Genomic DNA, 25,439 nt, shown 5'->3' with positions numbered 1-25,439 from the left:
TTTTTTTCAAATTGAGTAAATTTTACTCTGGAAATTTTACTGTGTAGTTTGCAAGTAATAGATATTTGAGAATAAAGTTTAAAGAGAGAGTAAAATACCTTAAAAATATGCAAACATGCTCAAACTTTCTTAAAACCCTCTAAAAGTATTTTAAACCATTCCTAAATACACAAAGATATCTAATTTTGCATTGAGTTTCTTTGGAGGTTACTTCGAGACAGATGAAAGTACAAACATGATCATGTGGCTAAACAAGTCAACCTTCACTCACCTGTTTGATGTGAATATCCGGATCCTGAAGCGTTTTTATTAACTCCAAGCCGGAGACAGGTCAACTCACCTCTTCCAGCTGCTGTCAGCACACACACACCCACTCGGCCACGCTCATACACACTCTGGATCAGACCAACGCAGCCCGCTCCATAAGCTGCTGGTTTTGTCGACAAAAGGGCGGGTCTGTGCCCAAATATGGTGAAGGAGGGGTGATCCGTTCCGGGTCAGGGAGCCAATCAGCGTCGCGCATGACGCGCTGACGTTCTTCCGTGTGACGCAAGCACGGAATTCCATTGACGCAAAAGCGGAGCGTATACGTTGTTCTTATTATAGCCCGCGGCGTTCACGTGGGGCTATTATGAATGAAAAAGACTAAAAATAGCTCGAGTTTGGAGGCGCAGACGTTTAAATTTATTGGAAATATGAATCTGGTGCATGTTTGAAGTAGTAAGGCGTGGTATCACGGGATTACAAAAAGTATTTTGGTTCGTGTCTTTTTCTGTTCCACCAGTTTAACTTCAACACGAGCTAGTTCGTGAATTGACCTTGCAAGTTATTACTTTATTAACATATTTTAAAAAAGCAACACATTACAGTAAACATTATGTTTTTATATATACAGAATTTTACATTATTTTTTATTTTATTATAATATATTATAATTTAGAGTCAATATTAAGCATTTTAAAATGACAGAATTAAAACCCAACATGCCCATTTTAATTATTGTTTTTCAAAAATCTGTCTAACAGTTTTTGTTTGTTAAAATAATTTTATCTGGGTCAGCTGATTTGGATTCTTTACAGCAAGATCCTATGGAGAGGCTACAAGTGGTCAGTATCTTACCTGCACTGGCAATGATCTCAAATGTTGCAGGGTGGAGAATCAGAAAGAAGGCCCCACGAGCTATCTGCGGGTCAGACTGAGGCCTATTCCAGGCTAGATTTCAACCATCAAAATCAACTTAAACTTCAGGGGTTTTTTTTACACTGGTTTAAATAAATGTTTTACGTTGCTTTAAACCTTGCATCACATACAGACTGCAGATATTATACTGCAGACCATCTGTTACCACCCATACCTGATTATATGATAAAAGAGGATTAAAATGTGTGTAATGAAATCTAGCTGTTTTAGTTACTTATTTTGGCCATCCTATTTGTTAAAAAATAAATAAAAAATCTGTATGCCTTTTTATATTTGTTGTTGTCGCTGTTGTCCATTGTTGTCATCATTCTTTGCTGGAATCAGGTCTCTCTTGTAAATGAGTTGTCAAGGTTCAATGGGATTTACCTGTCTAAATAAGGGTTGAATGAATGGAAAAAAAGACAATTAAAGAGACAATTCACATTGTAAGGTGTTGTGAATAAAGCAAAATCCCATGTTTTTTTTTTAAATACAAACCAGACGTAGACTATAAATAACTTGTACTTTTAGGCCATGTTTATTCCAACGTCCCCAAAAAATCAACTTATGATATCAACAAGATCAGCATGAATGGATTTACAGTATTTCACCACTTTTAAAAACATTTGTGTATCTTGCGCTCCTAAATAGCATAATTTCCATGTTCTTACTCTATCCTGTTTGATTCATAGCCAGTAAAAAAACACTATACACTTTTAAAGCTTCATATACTTGCATATATTGTATTGTCATCGCCACAGATATCAGAGTAAAAAGGCAACAACTTGACTGAACTGACTCAAAGATGGGCAGTGGGGGTGCCAAATATATATTTTTTAATCTATGAAAAGTAACATTAGAATGAATAAACACATGCTTCTGTCATGTTTTAAGTCAAAACATGAGGGAGAACCAGGAGCACTAGGTACACTTTAAGTTCTGCCTATCCTCTTCTACACACAATCATGGTGCCACTGACCTTTATTTTAATCAAGAATTAACTAATTATGTACTGTTGTAGAAAAAATAATATTTCAAGACGCAGAAAAACAAGAACAACAAAAGTCAACACCTTAAAAAATATTCCAAGGTGTGCTTTAATTGTTTTACTGTTTACGTGTTGAGGGCAGGACTAGCCTACAAGGAAGGGTGGCTGCATTCCAGTTTCAACTTCCAGGTTATCTTGTCTGAGGTCTAGATACTCAATCTGTGGTTTAACTAACCCTTACTCTACAGCTGGTAATTATTATGCTACCTTTCGTTTACCTCAGAAGTTGAAGTGTTGCCATACCCATCATGCTTCATTTGTTAGTTGGATAACTAATGGGAGTTGCTCACTGTTGTGCTCCGTCAATGTGATAATGATGCATTTCTCCATGTTCTATATTCAAATACTGTAGCAACATATTTCCTAACGGAGGATGTAAAGGACTATTATGTGATAAACAGATTTAATGAAATACCAAAAGGTAAAAGTTAAATAAAAAGGTAATTACTGCATGTTTCATGTAGCCATGTTGGATTTTTGTCAGTACTAGTGACGAATATTTGATTTTCAGAGTCAGGATTCTAACTTGGAGGAAAAGGGGAGTCTTAAAGTGAGCCTTAATGTTTTAAGTGAAATGTAATAAAAGTAAAAATCCCTACTCTGATTCAAAATATGACAGCTAACCACATGGAGTCAGGAGATGCACTCAGCGCTGACATGTCATCATCGCAGAATTCGCACTATGGATGCCACCGCCACAGCTGCCGATGTCCATTTGTCATCATTAGTTGAGGCCTTCTCTAATACCCCTTATGACATAACATCTCCACAACAACCAGACAAACCAACATGTCTTTGTGTCTCTCAGGGAATATTTGTGTTCCGGTCAGCTTGCGTGAAGAAAGAAAGCGGTGTCCTCAGACACCTGCTCAGGCAGCCTGAAGTTACATGAGAGCTAAAGGGTTCGAGCCTGATGCTCTTTTAAGTATGAACATAAGTAACAAACTGGACACATGATCGTTTTATCCTTTTCACTTTCCGTCACATTAGAACACACACATACACGTTCACAACATTGCAGCTGCTAATTAGGAGTATCACATGGTTTAGTAAAAGGGATCATGTAACTATAGCCAAATTTACTTTACTACATGAATGTTTCAAAATGCCATTAGTTTACCATAAAACATAGACCTGCATGATAAATATTTAACAATATACTTTTCTTACAGTGCCTTGAAAAAGTATTCTTTCTACCTCTTGAACTTTCCACATTGTGTCACGTTTCAACCATCAACTTTTTCCACTGGGATTTCCTGTCAGAGCAACACAGAGTAGTGCGTAACTGTGATGCCGAAAGAAAATAACACATGGTGATAAAAACAAGTTTTTACAATTAAAAATCTGAAAAGTGCTGTCAGTTTGAGCCATTTTAAAGTTTGTAATGGGGCATTTACAACTGCACCAAAACACTCCAGTTCCCTCTCATGTTTCTTCCATCGCCTGCAGTTTTTTTTTTATGGCATTTGTTTCTGTTTGATGTTTTCTTCTAAGCGACCCTTTGCTGTCATCTCTTTATTTCCTCGTTATTTTTGGATTAGCCTTCTTGCTCAGTTGCATTCGGGCCTAAAAAATCCGACCTGGCTTGACCCTAGCATGTAGTAGGTATTTTGTCCGAGCCCGACTCGACCCAACTAATTAACTGTAATTAGAGTCCTGAACCCCCCCAAAAAAACAACTTTTTTTAAAATTCAGCGTTTGTAAGCAAATCAGGTTGACATGATAGTTTTAAAAATGTAACAAAAGGAAGAGATAAGATTTTTTGTTTATTAACAAGTCACCAAGTGGATATTAGCATACAAAACAAATAGCCTTAAAAAATCAACTGTAAAGATAAGCTATTATACAGAAGAGCAAAAATACTTTTAGATAAAATTTATTTGGAAAAATATAGAACAAGGTTATTTTAACTGAACGCGCTGCTCGCTTCGGCTTTTGTAGCTTCAGATGCTGCAACTTCCTTCACCCCAGATGACAGCAGGGTGTGGAGCGGGACGTGCACGGCCAAAGATCCGGTTGTCTATTTAAAGCGTAACGCGACTTGTTTTACCTCTTTCAACCGGCTGGTCAGTGGACGCACGCGGTCGATGATACGGTTGTCCATCTGAAGCTTAACGCAACTTTTTTTTTTACCTCTTTCAACCATTGGTTGGACCTGAGTGTGCACCTGACCTGACACACATCAGCAGGTTTCACTCTGTTGGCTTTGCAGAGTGAGTTCTCCCGTTTTTAGCTTTTGTTTAATACTTTCCAGCTCCATTATGTAGCTTGTTGTGGGTCAATTGCAAATCCTTAGATGTGTGATAAGAGCAAAGGGCAGGCAGGGCCAAATGCGCAATTAAAACCGCATCAAAAGCCCAAGGCCGACCCGGCCGGCCCATCAAGCACATAATTTTGGCCTGACCCGGCTCGAATTTCAGGTCGGGTCAGGCCAAAAATCACAGCTCACGTTTGGAATAAGATTTCACTGACTCTTTTATAGAAATTCATTAAGTGGGCAACACACAAAGTAAAGCCTACAACATGCTTACTGCTAAAGAAATACTCCAGTCAGTGCACTGATGTAGCCAAGACCTACAAAATATAATTCAAATAGTATACTTTGAAGTTTTTTTTTTTTACAATTCGTTTTTGTTAGGGTTAGGGACATTTCCTTCTGAAGTCCACGACCATCTCCGTCGTCTTCTTCACATCGATGTGAAGGTTGTTCTTCCTGCACCAGCTCTCCAGGTTTTCCATCTCCTTCCTATAGCTGGACTCATTGTTTGTGATGCATCCCACCACTGCTGTATCGTCTGCAATCTTTACAATGTGATAAAGCCATTTAAAAATGGCTCTAGATCAGTGCATTTTACAGATATTGAGCTAAATTTTGAAAAGGGAGTAGCTGAGCGTCATTTCAACATATGCTCCAAGAGCAAACACAGAGACCTCAAAATAATGCAGTGGATGGCACAAATTATTTGTAAGGTTTGACCAAAACGTGTCTTCTCATCAAGATGATCTCAGTCTCACTCTGGCATAAAGGTGGTGGGAGATATACATTCCTTTAAGAAATGATTGGCCCTTGGAGTGATTTTGTCTACTCAATAAAAAAAAACATGTCTGTCCATTATTCTGGTTAAAACATTCAAAGAAATGTTGCCTGCTTTCAGTATTCAGTCTTCCTCCATACAGTTTAATCACATTCAGAATCATCAGTCAGAACAGTCAAAGGTTGCGGAACATTAAGTGTAGATACTAGACTGAGGAACAGCTTCTACCCTGAAGCTGTTAGACTCATAAATCCCTAACCAAGAAAATCACTGTAAGGGAAAAAAAAAATTCACTGTAATGCCACTTTAACTGGTGATATGGGACTTGTCTGTGCTGCTGATTATTCATGCTGCTGATCTCTCGCTTTTATGCTGCTGTATTCATACCCATCTGCTCACAACAGACTCATGTTCTGGCTGCTGCTTAATATAAGGTATTATTTTACATTATTAGTGTTTAGCGTAAATCTTAGATTCTTGTATACTGTTTATTTTTATACTTCATATTTTTGCTATTTTTGGGTGTAACTGGGACCAAGTACACAATTTTGTTCCACCTCATGTACCACATTGATGCGAATGACAATAAAGAACCTTGAACATTCAGCAATGATATTAAATAAAAGACTCAAAGACAAATTATAGAGTCAAAAATAAAATTTAGTGGCAATGAAAGATTAATTTTCTTTACTTTTTCTTTAACTATGTAGTCCACTTTGGGTTGACATAAGAATATAATGCATCATTTCAATGTGACGTTGTATGACTTTTTTTTTTTTTTGAGAATACAACATGGTCAAGATACATCCAAATGACAAATACACAATTTGACTTCAGGACAAAACAGCACACCAATACTAAAATGTACACAAGTACCCTAAAATCTACCACAAGATTGGCTTCACTGAAAAAAATATACAAAACATTTAAAATTTGGGGGCTTACAACTACATTTTGGCATGATTTCATCATCAGAAATAATATTTAATTAAAGGGAGAGCATTGTAATGACAGTACGACAAAAGTGTATAATGTTACAATAAAGAAGAATTTTATCCTTATGTTGGAGAAAAAATATTCTCGCTTTATCTCACTTACTCAAAAGGAGCCACACAACGAAAGGAGAATATTTTCTAACCATTTCTTTACTTGCAAGGACAGATTTTCAGGACAGGTTACATAAATATACAGGAAGTATATACATGAAGCCCAGTCACAAGAATCTGCCCCGGGCAATGTGTGAAGCTTGTTTTTATACATTTATCAGTTCAGTCAAGCTCACAGACATGGTCCAGCTCCTCATTCAGCTTACTCCTAACCCAAACATATGATTCATGGGCAGAGTTAACATTCTCAGTCATAGTAGTTAAAATCATCCATAACCTTTGACCAAAATTTCCCTAACACCTTGAGTTCAGAGCCTCTTAACACACTAAAAATAGCAGAACAATGTTGACTATAATGTTGGTAAAATTGTAAAAGCAACCTCAAAACATAAAAATAAGCTAAATATGAGATGCTCAAAAAGTCCTCATACAAATAACTTTTTTTTTTCAAATGCACTCGCAAACATGGACAAGCTGCTCGTAAAAGATGAACGGTTTATGTCATTAATCGACAAAGAAAAAAAATCAACAAAACACTATGTTAAACACTTTAAACATGATTCACCCACAAACAACTGTGATGTCAACGAAGACCACAAATTTATAAAATCCTAATTAATGTGTAGACACATGTTTTGCTTTTTAATACAGGGCGGCTGTGGCTGAGTGGTTAGATCAGTCATCCTCCGATGCAAGAGTTGGGGGTTCGATTCCACCAGCAGTCACATGCTGAAGTGTCCCTGGGCAAGACACTGAACCCCTCATGTGTACCCCATTAGTGTATGAATGTGATAAAGCACTGGTTATTCTTCGTACAGAAATAGTAGTGCTGCATGAATGGGTAAATGAGGGCACAGATTGTTGTAAAGCCTTTGAGTATCTTGATAAGATAGAAAGGTGCTATATAAGTAAAGTCTATTGTCATACAGACATGTTGGATCACATTTAGTTGGCACACACTACTAGCGATCAAAATGAAGACGTTTGAAGATTTAGATTTTTTTTCATCCACGTGTTGGAACAGTTTTTTAAACAATGAAGCAGAAGATAAATGCAAAGGACACACACACACAAACATGCAATTAAACACAACAACAAATTCAACATTGGACTGAAATACTCTGTGGCAACGCTTCTGCAGACTCGAGGATGTGCTGGACTCTTTACTTGTGGTGAAAGAAGCTCGATGTTTTGGTTGGTGGAGCCATCAGCATGTTAGCCTGGTTCTTGTGAGTTATGTGGATCTAAAATTAATTGAAAACAAAATCAGAGAGAAAACTGCATTTATAATCTGTTTCTAACAAGACCTAACTCGGGTAAATGCCATTTCACTTTTTGTTCGGGGAAATGTTCCAATTGTTTTTGGAACGTATATATTTTTCAGGTGTCCACTTCAAAATAAATGTTATAAGATGTGCTAACAAGAAAACACAATCGTGACTAGTTTTTCTGTTAAAACAATAGTTCATGTCATTAGAAGTGAGGTTCTGTGAGTGTTATGAACAACTAATATCCTACCTGTTGTAGATAGCTCCTTGCATGACCTCAGGTTGGAGAAACAGTTCACTTTTGACCAGAGTTATGAGCAAATCATTGGTCAAGGCGGAGCAAAGATCCAAAGTGGATTGTTGCTGTCTTAGACCATCTTCTTTCTTAAATATTTTATAAAGGTTCATGTTAATGCCATCAATTTTTACTTCACCGTCAGTTTTGCTTTACACAATCACCTACTTGGAATTTTATTTTTTATTTTTTTGCAGGTAAAACACCTGCATCAACTAGCTGTAGCACTTCCAGCACAGCTTGGTGCACTTCTGGCAGGAACACTATAATATCTCTGTTGGAATACCATGTTATTCAAAACTGATAGTGATGTAAATGTTTTTAAAATACCGGGAGCATTCACGTGAACAGTCATAATATATTTTTTGTTTTGTTTTTTAATACGAGTAATTTTAAGACAACAGAAATCCTTTAGGTTGACCTCGGCATCCCTCGAGAGTGTTTACGGATCTCACCAGAGGTAACTGACTGATTATTCAATTCTTATCAGAACTCTTACAGTGCCTCTGAGGTGTCCTTGGACACGCTCACTGCTCTTGTCATCTCTCCTCCCCTGCAGAATGCCTGCGTCACTATGTGCTTATGTGCAGGGTGTTTTTTTTATTTATTTCAGGCTCTCTCTCCTCAGCCAAGGAGTGAGAGTCTGTTAGGAAATATTTTTTGCCTCCAAATCCTATACACGTGTCACTTTCATTACTTTTTGTCTGTCTAAACAGGTCTCACTTGTAAATGAGTCTTCAAGGCTCAATGTGATTTATCTGTATAAATAAAGATTGAATGAATGGTCTTGGCTCTACTGAACTAGCTGTTTAGTTTGTCAATATGGTCAGAATTAAATGTTTTATTTCGAAAACAAGTTTTTTCAAAGAGCTATCTCCAACAGGTAAGATATTAATTGTTCATAACTCTTCCAAATAATGCTCCCATCCTTCTCCTTCAAAAGATCTAAACTATTATTTTACAATTTTTCATTGTAACCATTATAACATCCAGTTTGTTGTAATTTGATGTTTTGTTTGAATTTTGACATGACTGTTGATCACTCTTAACAGGTTTATGCTGCAGGACATGCATTTCTCAGTAGAAATAATAAGAGTTACATTTAGAAAAAACTGAAATTAGTTAAAAATCAAGAATGTGTCAACAAATTATTTGTCACCGTCTTGTTCACTTGTACTTACAGCTGTGTTGAGTCCACAGCTAGTTCAAAAACCATTTTATAAAATTAAGAATTACAAATGTCCTTGAGCAAATATTTCAAAATGCTTGCGGTGGATAAGTGTATAAAGTCAAAGCTCTGTGCAAAATTAATATGGACAAACACAAGTTCAGTAAATGTACACCAGAAGCTCTGAACAAACTTGTAAATGTTCTTAAACATGCTCAAATTTGCCACTGAGTAAATTTGAACATTGTGACTTGGATCAGTTAAAACACACGAGCTGAAAACGTTCAGCACTGTGCTGCTCTTTATTGAATCCTATAAACCAGATACAAAACATCTATATAACTCTTAACTTTTCCTACACTAATAACACTCACAGTACAAGGAGGCTGCATCCAGGGCTCCCCATCAATCTGCATGGGCAAAGCTCTGGTCGTCCTGCATGAATCAAGAACGGGGCGTTTTATAACTCTATCACTGACGCGGCAAAATATTACCGTAATGTGCTGAATACGAATGACAAGAACACTTATCACAAAAAGAACTGCGCATATTAATCAAAGTGTGATAACAAGAAAAATAAATTCAGATCAATATGAAAACCATTACTTGGACTATGTCAACAAACAAATGCATTCTTTGTAAGAATAACCTTAGATAATTTGTTTTGATTATTGTCTGATCATTTCTCGTTAAATTTGTGGGTCTTTTATCAAAATGATCACACATTTGATCATTTTCTGTTACAGCTGGAAACAAAACCTCAGCACCTGATGGAAATCTGAGACGTCTGTGCCAGTCTGTGCCCGGCGTTCTTCATTCTAGTGTAGATCTGGCCCATCTCTAAAACTCCTTCCAGCCCCACCACCTCAAAACGCTTATCGCTTATGTCTGAGGAGTAAAGATACACACAGGGATGGCAAGCTTAAAGAGATTATTAAAGATTGGGTCAATCTTAAAAACAACCAGGCATATTATTATTATTTTGTCTCCATATATAAGAGTAAAGAAAAACTCGAGACTCACCTTGTGGGACTGTTTTCAGAACTTCGGGGTCAGTGATAACCTGGTTAGGCCCCGCCTCTGACGGACCATCGGACTTCTTGGATTCGCCCCAGAGGTTGGAGCCTCCATGCATGCTGGGAATGTTGAGGACAGCTATGCCCTCTAAAGACACGTTGTTCAAGTTGAGCTGTTTTCCACAACACTGACATATTTTTAAAAAAAAAAAAACATCTGAACATTAATCCCAAGTTGGTCTATTTGGTAAAACAGCTGGATGACTGCAGGAGAAACTCTAACCTCAATAACAAGACACTCTTTTAACTTCTTGCAGGAGGCAGAGATGGACTCAGAAGTAGCAAACTCCAAATACCTAAATTTGTTCTTCATCCTTGAATACAACAAAACAAGGAAGAGGTTAGGCTTAAAGCAACTGACCGTTCATGATGAAAGGTCAAATGCAGCTAAGAACTGTTTTAATTGTGACTCATTCTGATGCAAAATAAAGGTGAAAATGATGATAATTAAGGCGAATGTGTCTCGTTTTGTGTGAATCCTCACCTGCTGTTGAACCTCTGGGGATGTTTCTCTCTCATGGAGTGAAAACGATGAGCAATAGACGCATCCTGCACAACGTTCACACAAACGTTCACAATAAATCATTCACGTCTCTGTGGACATCAGCAGTTGTTTGCGTTTAAAGGAGACAATAAATAATGATGTGTGGTGTCCTCCGCACAGAATCGATGACTCACCACTCCAATAGAGAAGTAGTTGTTGATGATTTCATAAGGAACAGGATCTCCTGCCTCCTGAGGGTCGTTTGGGATCACCTGGATGCTCCAACGATCCAAAGGGATCAACTCACTAACTTCAATCTCCTTCATGATTTCTGTCAGGTCTGACCCCTCGTATCCTTTTAGGAGGTTACAACAAAAAACAACAATGTACCGTAACAAGCTCACTGAACGAGGTATGCACACGTTGTTAGAGGGAATGTTTGACTGTTGCACCTCCTCCCCAGCGTAGACAGCGAGCCATGTCATTCCCAGTGCCCAGGGGCAGAACAGCAACTGGAGGGCGAACCTGGAGATCCGCTTTGTCTGAGATCATAAGAATTTAATTTTATTTAACTTTAATGATGGTAATTTCAGTCTCCCCTCTGAAACTCAGAGTGATGCTCCGTACCTATAGCATCCAGGAGCCACCCAACGGTGCCGTCTCCCCCACACACCAAAATCCTGTACTGATGCAGATTTCTGAAGAAGTGGAGTCTATAAAAACAGAGTTGGTATCAATAATGATAAAAAAAAACCACTTAAATGGTGTGAGCATTTAACTGCAAGTTTCTTTTGTACTTTACCCTGGAGCAGGACCTCCGTTGGACAAATTGTACACCTGACGTGGATTCAGCAGACCCTGAAACTTCCTGAGCACCCTGCACAAAAAAAAGCGGCAACTGGGAGATAAATTGAGATATAAAAATGTTTGCCACAGTATCTAGAGTTAAAATGAAAGATTGGATACTTTAAAGTCGAGTTCTGTTGTGAACAATTAATATTATATTTGTTGTCCTTGAACGACCTCCGTTTGTGGAAAGAAAGTTTAAATTTGACAGGCCCGAGGAGCTAACAGCTAGTGTCAGCTCAGGCAAAAAGCAAAGTGGATCACTGCCAACAACAACAAAAAAAAAAACTAAAATCTACAAAACGTCATAGCAGTTTATGTTAACACTGTTTTATCAACCCGTACTGTCGATTCTAAATTACAGGATTACGTACTGCGTTAAATTCTGTAGTTGATTGCAGATAGGTGCAGCAGCAGCTAGCTGTAGCACTTTCTGTGCAGCTTGGGACACTTTCTGCTGGATAATCATGTTTTTTTTCTGCTAGAATAACCATATAATGCAAAACTCACAATGATGTAAAGATTTATAAAATAGTGTTTACATGAACGGCTATTAAAGTCTTGAGTGTTTTTTAATATGGCAATAATCCACTTTGGTTTTGGCACCACTCATTAGCTCATGAATAAATTATTTATCTAAACTGAAGTTGTCTAGAAATAATTATTGTTCAAAACCTTAACCACAGGATCCCTCTTCTAAAGATCTCTGAAATATCCCAGTGTACATAGCTAACGCAACTTCATCAGTTTTTCATGTTTATGGTGTAAAACTGTTTTTTTTTTTACCGTTCACCCTGATTCCCTCCACTTTTAGGATTTACAAACACCAGCAAAGGATGAGTGTCAGGGACAGGAGCGATCTAGTAAAACACAACAGATTAATATGCTTCAACCAAAAAAATTTTTCAAAAGACACACAGATGTGTTAGCATTAGGTATGAGGTAATGTTAATTTAGAAAATGCAGGTAATTAATACACGATAGCTGAAATATAAAGATCAAAATTATGGACTTGTTTCGTTAAAAAAGGAAAGAAAAATATTTTTTACATATAATTGAATAAAACTACCAATTTTTTCCATGGAGTGCCTAATTACTAACTAAAGAACAATAATAAACACCGCAGAAGAGTAAAAGTGTAAGTACATATCGGTGCCAAAAAAACACCTATTCATTATTTCATACAACACATTAAACAGATACAAAATTTCATAAATTAACTGTTTATGGTCATTCTGGTTCACTCACTGGGGGTCTCTCATTAAAATCTAAAACTCTCCCAAAAGCAACGCCACAGACATGTGAATATGTGGTTTTAAAGTGATTGTAGGAATGTTTGATACAGCGAGGACAGACCTGCAGGATTTGACCATCCGGAGTGACATTCAGCAGTTTGGTGTCCTCCTCCTTCTGCACAAAGGTAACCAACAAACAGACAGTTCTCTAACGCTGTTCTTAAAATTTAACGACATTCTTAAACTGTTTTCCGGTTACCTTTGAAGCAGTATAGATGGCCCATGGAGGCAAAATATGGTCCCTCAGTGGCCCACAGTCACATTTTGGTATACCACGAATGATGCACTCTTCATGACGCTTAAAAAGAAACAAGTGATCACAAATAAGTTGTCCACTGTTTAGCTATGTGCATACCGTATTTTCCGGCATATAAGTTGCAGTTTTTTTGCATAGATTTGTCAGTCCTGCGACTTATATACTTTTTTTTTCATATTCATAATGCAATTTTTGACTGACGCTTTAAATAAAAATAAAAAAACTGCAACAGCAAGTCCTCCCATGCGCGCTCGCTTCACTCAGCTGTTGCAGGCGGAGGAACGCTGGAGAGCCGATGGCCGAGACGGATGGATGGCACCGCGCAGGCAAAATGAAGCTGTTTTGACCATAAAAGTGCCTTTATTAAGCAAAAGTTAAACTGAGACACACCTTTGCTATAATGTCAAGCAAGCAAATAAGTGTTAATCTTGTTAAATTTCGAAGAACTGCGACAGCGAGTCCTCCCGTGCTCACTCAGCTGGTGCAGGCGAAGAAACGCTGGCGAGCTGGTGGCCGTGATGGATGGATGGCACCGCGCCACCCAGGTGAAATGGAGTTGTTATAACCATTAAATAAATGCATAATAAATGTGACGGGTCAGCGATGACTCATAATAAATGCGACTTATACGCTGAAGTGACTTATGTATTTTTTTCCTCTTCGTGATGCTTTTTTTGACTGATGCGACTTATACTCCGGAGCGACCTATACGCCAGAAAATACGGGTAACTATCCAAAAGGCCACCCTCACCATTTCCTGGCACCACACACAACGACTCCCTCCTAAAGTTTTGATCTTCTTGAAGCAGACCTGACACTTGCTGGCGTTACAGTCAGCCTTGATCCAGTCATGAGTGGCTTTCTGGAACGCATAAAAAAAGAAGCGTTATGCTACCATTACTACCAATTCTGTTGCTTTTTTCTTTTACTATGCAGTACTGACAACTCTACTCATATCCCTTTGATGTTGGACAATTTTACTTTTCTTTATAGTGAAAATAAGACTATTTTTTTAGGGCAGTGTTCTTTACTATGGCAAACCAAAACAACCACCTCTGGATTAGTCTGGGACTATTAAAAAAAAAAAAATCAGAACAGATCCCACTTTTCTCCAAAGCAGCTGCAGAGGTCACAGACAGCCTCGGATTTATGGTCTTTTCAGTAAACATCAGCTTGACAGATGGGCATCTCCAGATAAAATATCCACAAAGCATAATGGAGCTCAAACATCCACTTCCAGCGAAGAACACATGGCCAGCTGTCTGTTGTGCTCCATTACAAAATGTAAAACTGTGAGTTGTGGCCCCGATGTCAAATTCTGAAAAAGGAGATTGAGCAGACCATTGTCTGTGCTTGTGCAGAATTAGGACATTTACCAGATGCATGGAGCAGACTGTGCCAGCTGTAATCTGCACTTAAAAAACACTGATGGGATGCACTTACTCACTAATGCACTGTAATGTTCCCTGACGTTCAAGTATTTATTGTCGTTTAGCCATTGGCGGGTTAAAAAAAGAACAGGAGAAGTGACATAAATGGGTCTTCTTATACACATCTGTGACATCATTTAACATAGAACTTATACTTGCTCGTAAGTGCCGCCGTAAATCTGAAAAGCAGAAATAAAACCAAACCAGCTGAGGGAACTGAAAATGAAACGTGATTGTTGGGTTCCTTACACCGGTTTCCTGTTTGGATTTGACAAAGGTGCGAGCGCAAGTGTCGGGATTGTTGTTGGCACACTGGTTGTGGACGGTGTACTTGCAACCTGGGAGAAGAGAAAATAGGCAAGAGGAAAAGATACAATGAAGTAAATAATAAGAAAGGCTTTGACAGTGTCAGAAGACAGGAAGTGGCCCCAGAGGGACAGGAGTGCCCCCTGCTGACAGCGCTGAGCTCTTACAGTTGCAGCAGAGTCCCTGCTTCCCCAGGCCGAGCAGCATGCTCCTACACACATTGCAGTAGGTTGGCCTGTTAAAATGCTTCAGCCTCCAGATGTGCTGCCCATCCTTCTCCGTCATCTGGTGGAGGGAAGAAAAGAAACGGAACCAAAATTTGTAGCCGACAACAAAACTTGTGAAATGTTCTGCGGTGGATGTTTTGGGGGCGTAGGTATACCTTCAGTCCAAGCAGCACAAGTAAAGGGATATTGTTCATGCCTCCCTTCAACCACTCCTCCAGAGTGACAGTGCCACTATCATCAACATCGATGGCAGTCATCATGTCTTTGAGGACCTGTCAAACCCCCAAAACTCACGTTTAAAATGACATAATACACAGTAGTCCCTCGTTTATCGCCGGGGATCCGTACCCTGAAGCCCCGCAATAAGTGAAAAACTGCAAAGTAGGCATAGTAGTACAAGTAGTCAGTAGTAGTTTATATATATATATATATATATATATATATATATATATATATATATATATATATATATATATACCCTTCCCATACTATTGCAATATTCTAAACGTTTCTAAACTCTAACTGCTGTAAAAGAGCAGAGTGTCATTTCCCTCTCTGCTGCTCTCCTGCAAGCATTCTTGGCCACGCCCACTTCTCCGCTCTGCACGGAGAACAGCTGATCAGCTGCAGCAGGAAGTTTATCCTGCAGTATGGGCTGCACAAAGGTGCAGCAGGTGTTAAATAATTTAAAATAATTCATTTTAAATAAAAATTCCACGCCGATCGTGCGGCTCATCCATCAGTCAGCCAGTTGTGCGTCATGTCCAATCTTATTTTGAAAAACCACGATAGAGCAAGTCTGTGATAAACGAACAGTGAAGTAGCGAGGGACTATTGTACGAGCAATTAATAGGATGGCATTCCTTGAAAGCCAGGATAAAGTGCCTGCCACCTTTCACGCTGCAGTTTTAGATTAAGATCATTTAATGTTTTAATTTAATTTGAATGTTTTTAATTTAATTTAATTTTTTAATTAAAAATTAATGTTTTTAATTTAATAATATTATAACAATTTTTTTTCTTCTATTATAAGAATTGTTTTCTTCTTTCTACACCCTTTTCATTCAATGTTTTTTTTTCTTTTTGATGAATTAATTTTGTTTATTTTGTTTATTTTAAATGAATGAATAAATTAAAAATGTTGACAAATGATGAAGTTTGATTAAACCATGAAAATCACAAGGCACATAACCAAGATTAGAGAACATGTTGGGGATGACTTTCAGCTACTACCACATCCAATTTCAGCTAAATATCTGTAAATCTGACTGAATTATAACCATTTTTGTTCCATCTTAGATCTTGTGTCTGTGGAAGACAATTTAAGTTGGGTTGACTCCAAACATTAATCACATGTAGAGGTACAATCTATAGTTTATTTCTAAAAGTTTCATAAAAATCTCTGCAGAGCTTCATGGGGTAATTTGCTAACAGACAGAAAGTGTTGACTCCAAATTGTTGATGTTCAATATTAAGATCTTGTGCAATCTGTTTGTGCTCAAAATTTATGTTGAGCATCTGTCTCAGCTGCTACTGCGCTAAAGTTCAGCTGTGTCAGCAAAATTAATTGAGTTATAGTCATTTTTGTGGTTTTAAGATCGGTCACCTGTGGCAGCCACCTTGAGTCAGGTTGACTAAAAATGTTAACCAGTTATAGATGTACATTCAGTGACTACAAGTCAACTTTCGTTAAAATATGTCCAGTAGTTTACGAGATATTAAACAGTAATGATATATTAGTCTTAAAAATAAATAAAAATGAAATATGAAGCTCATACTGGTCTGAGTTCAGTCACGTCCCAGCCCAGATAATCAGCAGCTCGCATCATCTGGGTGATTATACGATCCACTTCCTGCAGGAGAAACAACACGGTTCTTGTAAATTTGAATTTAATCTAATCATAACAATGTTCATTAGATTGCAGAAGGATATGAGGTGCTGTTTGTAAAGTTACACAGTCAAAAATTAACAGCAATATTTTGGTTTATGTAGCCTTTAATAAGAAAAACAATAGGCTATTTTAAGTCATATTATCGCCATGCTATTCATACATTTATAAATGTCATCGTTCCAAACTAAATATTTAATTTACAAGCTAAATGTTTAGTTTACAAACTAAATACTTGACTTGCAAGTGAAATATTTAATTAGTAAATTAAATATTTAGGTGTAAATTAAATATTTAATTTCCAAGCAAAATATTTAATTTCCAAACTAAATAATACTAATAATTTATTCAATTTGTACTGCACTTCACATTTTACAATCTCAAAGTGCTACAATAAAAATATCTGAATAGAATGAAACATGGACTAAAAAAAGGACTAAAAAATTTAAAAGCTAAAAAAAATAACATAAAAAACCCCAGCAGGATTAAAAATACCTTTAAGCAATACAAAATAAAAATAATAAATAAATATTTAATTTCTAAGCTAAACATTTAATTTGCTAACTAAATATTTAACCTGCAAGCTAAATATTTAGCTTGCAAGTTACATATTTAGGTGAAAGTTAAATATTTAGGTAGCAAATTAAATAGTTATTTTTGAAATTAAATGTTTAGCTTAGAAATTATATGTTTAGTTTGGAAATTAAATATTTAGTCTGGAAATTAAATCTTTAGTTTGGACAATAAATATTTAGCTTGGAAATACATGTTTAATTTTGAAAATAAATATTTAGCTTGTAAATTAAATATTTAGTTTGAAACCATGACATTTACAAATGTATGAATAACATGGTGAAAATATGACTTTGAAAACAAAACCTTATTTTTTTCTTAATAAAGGCTAAATAAACCATAATACTGCTGTTAATTTTTGACTGTGTAACTTTAAAAACGGCACCCCGTAGAGGATTTAAGATTAGATGACCAGAAAGCCAAAAGCTGCAAGCAGAACATGCAAAACAAAAATGTGATTAGACATAAAAGAATCATGTTTGTGGTAAAAACAAAACAAATTAATTGAATCTATAATCTGAAAGTGTAATTCAAGATTTAAAGAGCAGGCTTAATTTTGCCTTATTGGTTAATTTCTGTATTGGAATATTATGTCATAAGCTGTAAACTGGATGTATTTTAAGTTAGAAGCATTTTGTTTCCACTGAAGCACAAAAGTCTCATTTATCCTGCCTGAAACTCAGAGTAACTCACAGAGCTGTCCAGGAGTCCGTTGCCATCTTTGTCGTAAAGTTTGAAGGTAACTAGGACCAAGCAAACTCAGTTAGTGTCACTTCTAGCCTTTTGAGATGAATTATTCATCAGAGATGTGCGGAGATGAAAAAGATAAAAGGAAACCAACATTCGAGCTTCTCCCGGGGCTGTCCCTCCTCCAGCACTGAGAAGTAACAGGACACGTCCTGAAGAAACACCATGTCTGAAAATAAAGACATCACTTGAACAAATTTTAGTTCAAGATGAGGATTCTGGTTTTCCATGTGATGCGTTTAGCTATGGTGGCCATCTTGAATTTCAAACAACAAACTCATTCACCCGTTAGCACTAAAAGTATGTGTTTAGGATTACTGCCAGCTACTAACACGCCAAAGTTTGAATTAATATCTTTAATAATGACTGAGTTATAGCAGGTTTATAATTTGCTAAGGTAGCTGTAGTGAGCATCTTGAATTTTAAACAACAAACTCAACAACCTGTTAGCATTTATGTGTTTAGGATTACTGTCAGCTACCGGCACTGCCACACCAAAGTTTAAATGAATATCTTTAATAATGACTGAGTTGAGGGAGTTTTTCCTTCCCACTGTCACCTTCATGCTTGCTCAAGATGAGAGTTCTGTGATGGAGTTAAATTCAAAGCAGTCTGCTCCTCAGATAAATAATGTTAAATTATTGTTTTATGAATGTCTCCGTTCAGTGCCCTGAGATGACTTCTGTTGTGACTTGGTGCTACAGTATATAAATAAACTGAATTGGAATGGATGTTTATTATTTGCTAAGGTAGCTGTAGTGGCCATCTTGAATTTGAAACAAAAAAATTAGTGATCTGTTAGCACTCAAACGTATGTTTTGGGAATTACTCTCAGCTACTGCCATGTACAAGTTTAGTCCAAAGTTACTAAAAAAAATCCAGCCATCTTGAATTGTGTTGAACCAAAAATATATTTAGTGCTAGAGGCACCTCTAACAGTTACTTTCTGAGAGTTTCATTAAAATCCATTCAGTGATTCATGAAATATTTCATAGAGCTCAAAGTTTTAATAGAATTTGAAGACTTTCCCATTTAGTCCTATAAGCTTTTATTTTGGGAAAATATTTTGGCAGTCTGTACATTTTAGGATTCATTTCAAAGTTCAGCTTTATATGGTCCTTATCTCACTGAGCGGATGCACCACTACACACCATCCCGTTCATTCAGGTCAGCAGACCAGCTGCTCCCGAGAGTCCCAAAAACAAAACAAAAGCTTTGAGGGGATCGTGTTTCGCTGCCGCTGCTCCTAAAATGTGGAACGACCTGCCTTTGAGCATCAGACAATAACTTCTTAAAACCCATCTCTTCTCTTTGGCTTTTGACACCAACTGAGATGTTGATTTGATTTAATTTCTGTTTATTTTTAACAAATTTAATTTAATTGATTTTATTTGTTTTGAGGATAAGGCTGTTTTTGGTTTGCTTATAAATGTTTTTATTATGTAATGGTACATACTGTACTGCATACATGTACTGCTGACGGTTTTATTGACTGTAACTGTACAGCACTTTGGTCCTAATGTTGTTTAAAGAGCTTTTTAAATAAAGTTATGGCATGGCATGGCATGGTATAAAGCATGGCATGGAATGGTATGGTTAGGCATGGCAAGGCATGGTTAGGCATGGCATGGAATGGTATGGTTAGGCATGGCAAGGCATGGTATGGTATGGTGAATTATGCAACCATGGTAACTAAGAAGGTCACTCTCAGTTGTATTGGTATATGTATATTGTATTGAGAAACCAACTTGGGAGTTTAATAACCATAAGTCCTTTCAGCGAAATGTGTAGCCATGTAATGCATGCTTCCTTTGCATTTCTATGGCAGGCACCAGCTACAGTTTTATTTTTAGAACAGGTCCAGGTCTCCAAAGCTACATTCCTGTAGCGCACCTTTACAAGATAAAAACAAGTCTTTGCATGGTTCCTTTCTCAAAGGCTCGTGGCGCCCACTCCTACGTAAGCAGGACTACAGAACTTGCTTTTCTTCCACACACTCACTTTGCAGAGTGAGGTAAAATGACTGCAGGTATTTAAAATATATCACCTCCTTTGGGCATGGGGCTTTCTGTGGACCCATCCTGCTCTGTGTGTTGAAAATAGCCAAATAGTCGTTGGCAGAAATCTGCAGGGAAGTCTTCCACCTCGAGGTAGGTCTTCAGGAAGAGACAGAAGCCCTCACTGTCGAGACACTGAGGAGAGAAAGGATCAGTGAGAGACAAGATCACTCATTCTGTTTTACTGGGACTGAAATTTAGGAACAATTACCTAAAAGCAAAAATAATAAAAAGAGAGATTGGAAATCAATGCAATAATAAAATAAAGTGGTAATCTCAATATGGATGACAAAAATATGTTAAGAGTTTGTAATTAATCTGTAAAAAAGTTAAGTCAGGTCCTCTGGACAGGTAAAAAAAAAAAAACAACTTGCAGAAACGTTTAATTTTTCATCCAAAAGACTTCCTCAGTCTGAGGTGCTGTATTCAGCTCAGTCTTATAAATAGCACATTCTCATAGTGGATCAACCAGTTTGCTGCTGACAACCAAAACTAGCTGTTCACATGATCAAGGAGGACCATCAGCCTAACAATGGATTCTTAGTACCCTGATGGCCGCTTGCTATTCACAGGGGGCTGAGTGATGCTAATAACAGCATTGTAAGAGGGGGACAGTTGAACACGGAGGCCTCCCGCAACATACGGAATGACCACTGGTCTGGGTTCCTCCTTTTCACCTGATGGCTGGCTGGAGTCCTGCTTGGGTTTATTCTCTGCTTTCAGGAAGGCCCAGTTAAAATATCCACATTGCTCTGTCTTGTGTGGAATTTCTCCTGCTGTCTGCTCTGTGGTACAGAGTCCTGATGACTCCTAACTTGTGCTCCAAAGGGTGATGGGAGTCAAACTGCAAATACTGGTCTGTGTGGGTTTGCGGTACACCTCAGTTTGCAAATGTCCTCCACCAGACACTGAGACCTCAGTCCAACTGTCCCCCTCTTACATTGCTGTTATTGCTAGTATCACTCAGCCCATCATCACATCTCTCATCACATTAGGGGAAACCAAACAGCCACTGGCCAAAAGGATGGACCAGCACAGAAGAGTACCATCATCGGGCCAAAACTCTGGTCTACACTCATCTCCAGGCCAGAGGTCACTCTTTCAGGGATGAAGATGTTCACATCCTTGATAGAGAGGAATGGTGGTCTGATAGAGGAGTAAAGGAGGTCATCTTTGTGAAAAGAAACCATCCATCATTAAACAGGGGTGGAGGCCTCTGTGTTCAACTGTCCCCCTCTTACAAAGCTGTTATTGCTAGTTTCACTCAGCTCCCTGTGAATAGCAAACAGCCATCAGTGTGCTAACGATTCATTGTTAGGCTGATGGTCCTCCTTGATCATGCGAACAGCTGGTTTTGAATGTCAACAAACTGGTTAATCCACTATGAGAGGGTGCTATTTATAAAACTGAGTTGAATACAGCTCTTCAGACTGAAGAAGACTTTTGAATGAAAGATGAAACGTTTCTACAGTTTTTGGTTTTTTGAACCCGCCCAGAGGACCAGACTTATGAAGTCCAGAAAGAGCAGATAGGTGTAGATCTCTTGTTTATAGCTTTACACCAGCCTGCTCACACCATCTCTATGGCCCTGCGGTACTGGTCTATGATTGTCATTATTGTTCCAAATAAATGAGACAGAATTTCCAATATTTCCTCAAATCTTTCAACAGATTTCAACAATATTAACGGAGTCATTAATTAATTATTTATTATTCATTAACAAAATGTGAAATTGTTGTTTAAAAAATACCTTGCACGCCAAAGTTTTACACATAGATCTCATGGGATTTGCAAGAGATCAGCGTATGTGTTAGGGATGACTCTCAGCTACTATCACACTAAAATTTAGATCAGTGTATGCAAAAGTGTTATAAGTTATAATCATGTAATAATGACTCTTTTATGGCAGCATGGTGAAGCTGAGGCTTTAAAAACTTGCTGATTAGTCTTCCAGATTTGCATTTATTTAACAAAATGGGATGTAATTGTGAAATGACAAAAATTTTAAGTTGAAAGATTGCTTGTAAAAATTACCTCTCCGTGGGTGTGCTTGGCCAGACGACCTCCTGGATGGAAGTCCTTCATAACATCCTTGACCCGTAAATTGCTTTCTGCAGAAGAAAAAAAAAAATCCCCCAAACTATTGGAAATGTCAAAGAATTAACTTGAATGAAAAATAAATTAAAATGTGACTAATATCATGTAATTAAGTGAACCAATTTGTAAATTAAAACACATTAAGAATGTGCTAAAACATAAGGATTATCTCAAAGTGAGGGCATGGATGTCCTGTGTTTTAAACTTTAGCTCTGGGTTTGGGTCTGAGCTTACACACACACACACACACACGCACACACACACACACAGAACAGTGTCTTTCACACATCAAGACCGGAGCACATGAACATGTAATTATCTACTCATCCATTATCCCACATATAAATACTCTCTTCCCCCCAAACACTAAAAGCCAACAGACCCATTTCATTTCTTTCAAAGCCTTTAAATGGACAGAGTATTTTTAGCCCATGGGCCACTTTTTGTTTCCTGTCAGCTTGTCCACATAATTCTGCATTAACTCCAGTCCCATCAGAACATTGTAAAGTTGATGTTTTAGTGAGAATGCAGGAGGATTCTCCACATATTATTGTTGAGCATTGGGTTCAGGGTTCACTCATTACAACAACCTTCTTGTGTTATTTATTGTAAAATGCTGATGTTCATACTTAATGACTCAGGTTGCTTTATTGTAATGTGACAATGCATGAAATCTGATCAGAACTGCAGATGTTCGACAGATTTACGTGTGTAAACTGGTTTGGTTCACATATCATTCTGATCACCTTATCTCTGGTTTTGGACATTTGCACAACTTGACACCTGGAATGAAAGACTCAAAAAGAGGACTCGCCTTCCATGTATTGCTGCAGCTGGATAAAGTCCACAGAGGTCAGGGAGCCTTCTGTATCTTCAGAAGAGGCCATGCTGATCAGCTGCAGGAAAAACAAAGAAACAAGCCGAGGATGATACGTGAAGCTTTGAGTAAAGTTTCTGAAACAACAGTTTGGCTCTTATGATTTAGCGTTTCACACATAAACTGGTTCATCTTCATTCCAAAGTTGCACATAACTGTGGTTGGCTGAATACACCCTTTCCCTTGTATTCATGAACAATTTTGACATTTTTGGGTTTCTGGCTGCACTGTACTAACTCTGTTAGCTTTATTGACATGTTTGGGCACATAAAAAAAAAATTACTGGAGGCTTAAAAGTGAAACTGAGGTGCTGAGAAGTTGCCAAATGGCAGCCCACGAGTAATTAAATGAACAAGTTGCAGCTTAACTACCAACGAGCAAAAATCAGTCCAGGACCCAAAAGGAGTAATTCAGCAACACGTCATCAATTAAAGCCATCATCCATCAGAGAGGATTATAATACCAAACGTGGAAGACTGAGAGGTTGACATACCGCGCGTGTCTCTTTGCTCAGGTGATCAGGCAGGAAAAGGACTGACGCTGGACCCCTCGATCAAATGTGTCCACAAACGCAGATGGAGACAGCCCGGGACATCTGATGTGTTAGCGGCTGCGGCTGCTGCTGCCTGCTACGCGTGGATACATTTCAGACGCAGTATTAACACCGGCTGTAACCAAAGGGATTAGGGTTGAAGGGAGGAGGAGCTTTCAGCAACATAATTACTGTTAGTGGCACCGCCCCGCCCGTGCGTAAAGGCGCACAACAACAAGAGGAGTTGCTGCACATACAACCAGGGTGAATGAATAACGTGCAGGATGTGAATTCACGTAGCTCTAAAAACATCAACAAGCCGCAGGGTTATGGGGAAATCGTTTCAAAGAGGCACATCTGGTACCCCCTCATGTTGCCTCGTAACTTTTTTTTTCTGATTGAATCACTGATTCGATTCGAAACTGCGATGCTATTAACTTGTGTTTTAGTTTGACTTTCCAGAGAAACTACACCTGGACCAGTCCTATATTTGTCTGCCTTATTCTTATTCTTTCAGCCCTGAAATGGTTGAGGCAGATGGCGGGGCTGGGACTATATGATCTCTAATATAAGATGGAGCTAGGTTGTTGAGAATTTTGTAGAAGTTAGAAGTAAGATTTTGATTTCAATTCTGGATTTGACAGGAGCCAGTGGAGAGAAGCTAAGACTGGAGAGATATGATCTCTCTTACTAACTCCAGTTAAGACTCTGGCAGCAGCATTTTGGATTAACTGAAGACTTTTTAAAGAAGTTTTGGCAAGATATTAAACCATTGCAATAGTCCAGTCTAGACGTGATGAACCAGTTTTTCTGCATAATTTTTAGACGTTTCTAATTTTAGCGATATTATGCAGGTGGAATAAGGCGATTCAGTAATGTTCTAGTAATAAAATCCAGGTCACAAACTTTGACTGGTTTCTGTTCATTTGGATTTCATTTAATTTTTGTTGTCAATTTTCTTCTTTCAATAATTTTTAGTTTATCTTTTCACATTAGTGCCCTTTATCAACCTGTGTGTTTGTCTTTTTTACATTTTTTTTTTCATTTCATTAATTCTCTTGTTCCACAATTTAGACACAACTGACTGGAAAGAACTAATATATTTTGCCACAGTCCATACTGAATAGCTTTCTTGCGCCCTGCCCCCTTGTTTATTTATAGATTTTATGGTTTCCAATAGTTCTCCTAGAATCATGTGTCAAGGGGATAATGAGAGTCTTATAATTTACAGACTTTTGAAGGCCAATCTTTAAATAAAATCAAGACTAAAACCTATTGTAATTTATTTCACATTTACTCAAAGAGTTTAGGGCTGCAAGTTTTATTCACTTTGCGAAAAACTAAATAGACTTAATTCATAAACTAAGTTATTTAAAATGTGATATACACTAAATTCTTAAAATTTGTTGTAGTGCCTCTGACATTGTAATCAGCTCATGTATAAATATAATTAGTGCATACTTAGATACAACAAATAAAGTTAGGAAATATCAATATCATGGAATCATGATATAGAACTGTGGACAAAATTGGGTTATGTTTCATGCTTTTTTGTGTGTGTGTAATTTATTTATTTGTGTATTTTGTTTTATAACTGATTTGTGCAATAGATCACTTGTTTTTTTTAAAGCAAATATCTATTTATCTT

General features: G+C 37.6%; 3 protein-coding genes across 3 annotated transcripts in view; 1 reads left to right on the top strand and 2 right to left on the bottom strand.

The window, feature by feature from the left end:
- The window catches only part of LOC119411950 (nuclear receptor subfamily 4 group A member 1-like), a 9,790-nt gene extending 9,504 nt beyond the window's left edge, over positions 1-286 (bottom strand). Inside the window, exon 1 of the mRNA XM_037678921.1 lies at positions 272-286. The gene's annotated coding sequence lies outside the window, so the exon portion shown is untranslated. The remainder of the gene's footprint in view (positions 1-271) is intronic.
- LOC119411943 (serine/threonine-protein phosphatase 6 regulatory ankyrin repeat subunit C-like) overlaps positions 1-25,439 on the top strand; it is a 1,101,338-nt gene that overhangs the window by 991,297 nt on the left and 84,602 nt on the right. The gene's annotated exons all lie outside the window — the stretch shown is intronic.
- Positions 7,498-23,907, bottom strand: dgkab (diacylglycerol kinase, alpha b). Its single transcript, XM_037678948.1, has 24 exons — positions 23,753-23,907; positions 23,197-23,278; positions 22,320-22,396; positions 20,276-20,420; positions 18,323-18,397; positions 18,175-18,224; positions 16,798-16,872; positions 15,175-15,291; positions 14,960-15,077; positions 14,736-14,824; positions 13,808-13,918; positions 13,000-13,098; positions 12,862-12,912; positions 12,292-12,365; positions 11,462-11,536; positions 11,287-11,372; positions 11,112-11,201; positions 10,854-11,014; positions 10,660-10,724; positions 10,399-10,489; positions 10,123-10,303; positions 9,867-9,987; positions 9,474-9,534; positions 7,498-7,612 (listed from the first exon to the last, which is right to left on the bottom strand). The coding sequence occupies exons 2-24, from the start codon at positions 23,267-23,269 to the stop codon at positions 7,532-7,534; spliced, it is 2,166 nt and encodes a 721-aa protein (XP_037534876.1). The 5' UTR covers positions 23,270-23,278; positions 23,753-23,907; the 3' UTR covers positions 7,498-7,531.

The sequence above is a fragment of the Nematolebias whitei genome, chromosome 7, assembly GCF_014905685.2.
Source record: "Nematolebias whitei isolate Nwh7 chromosome 7, NemWhi1, whole genome shotgun sequence".
NCBI lineage: Eukaryota > Metazoa > Chordata > Actinopteri > Cyprinodontiformes > Rivulidae > Nematolebias > Nematolebias whitei.
The sequence above is the reverse complement of the archived record's forward strand: the minus strand, read 5'-3'. Positions and strand labels throughout refer to the sequence as shown.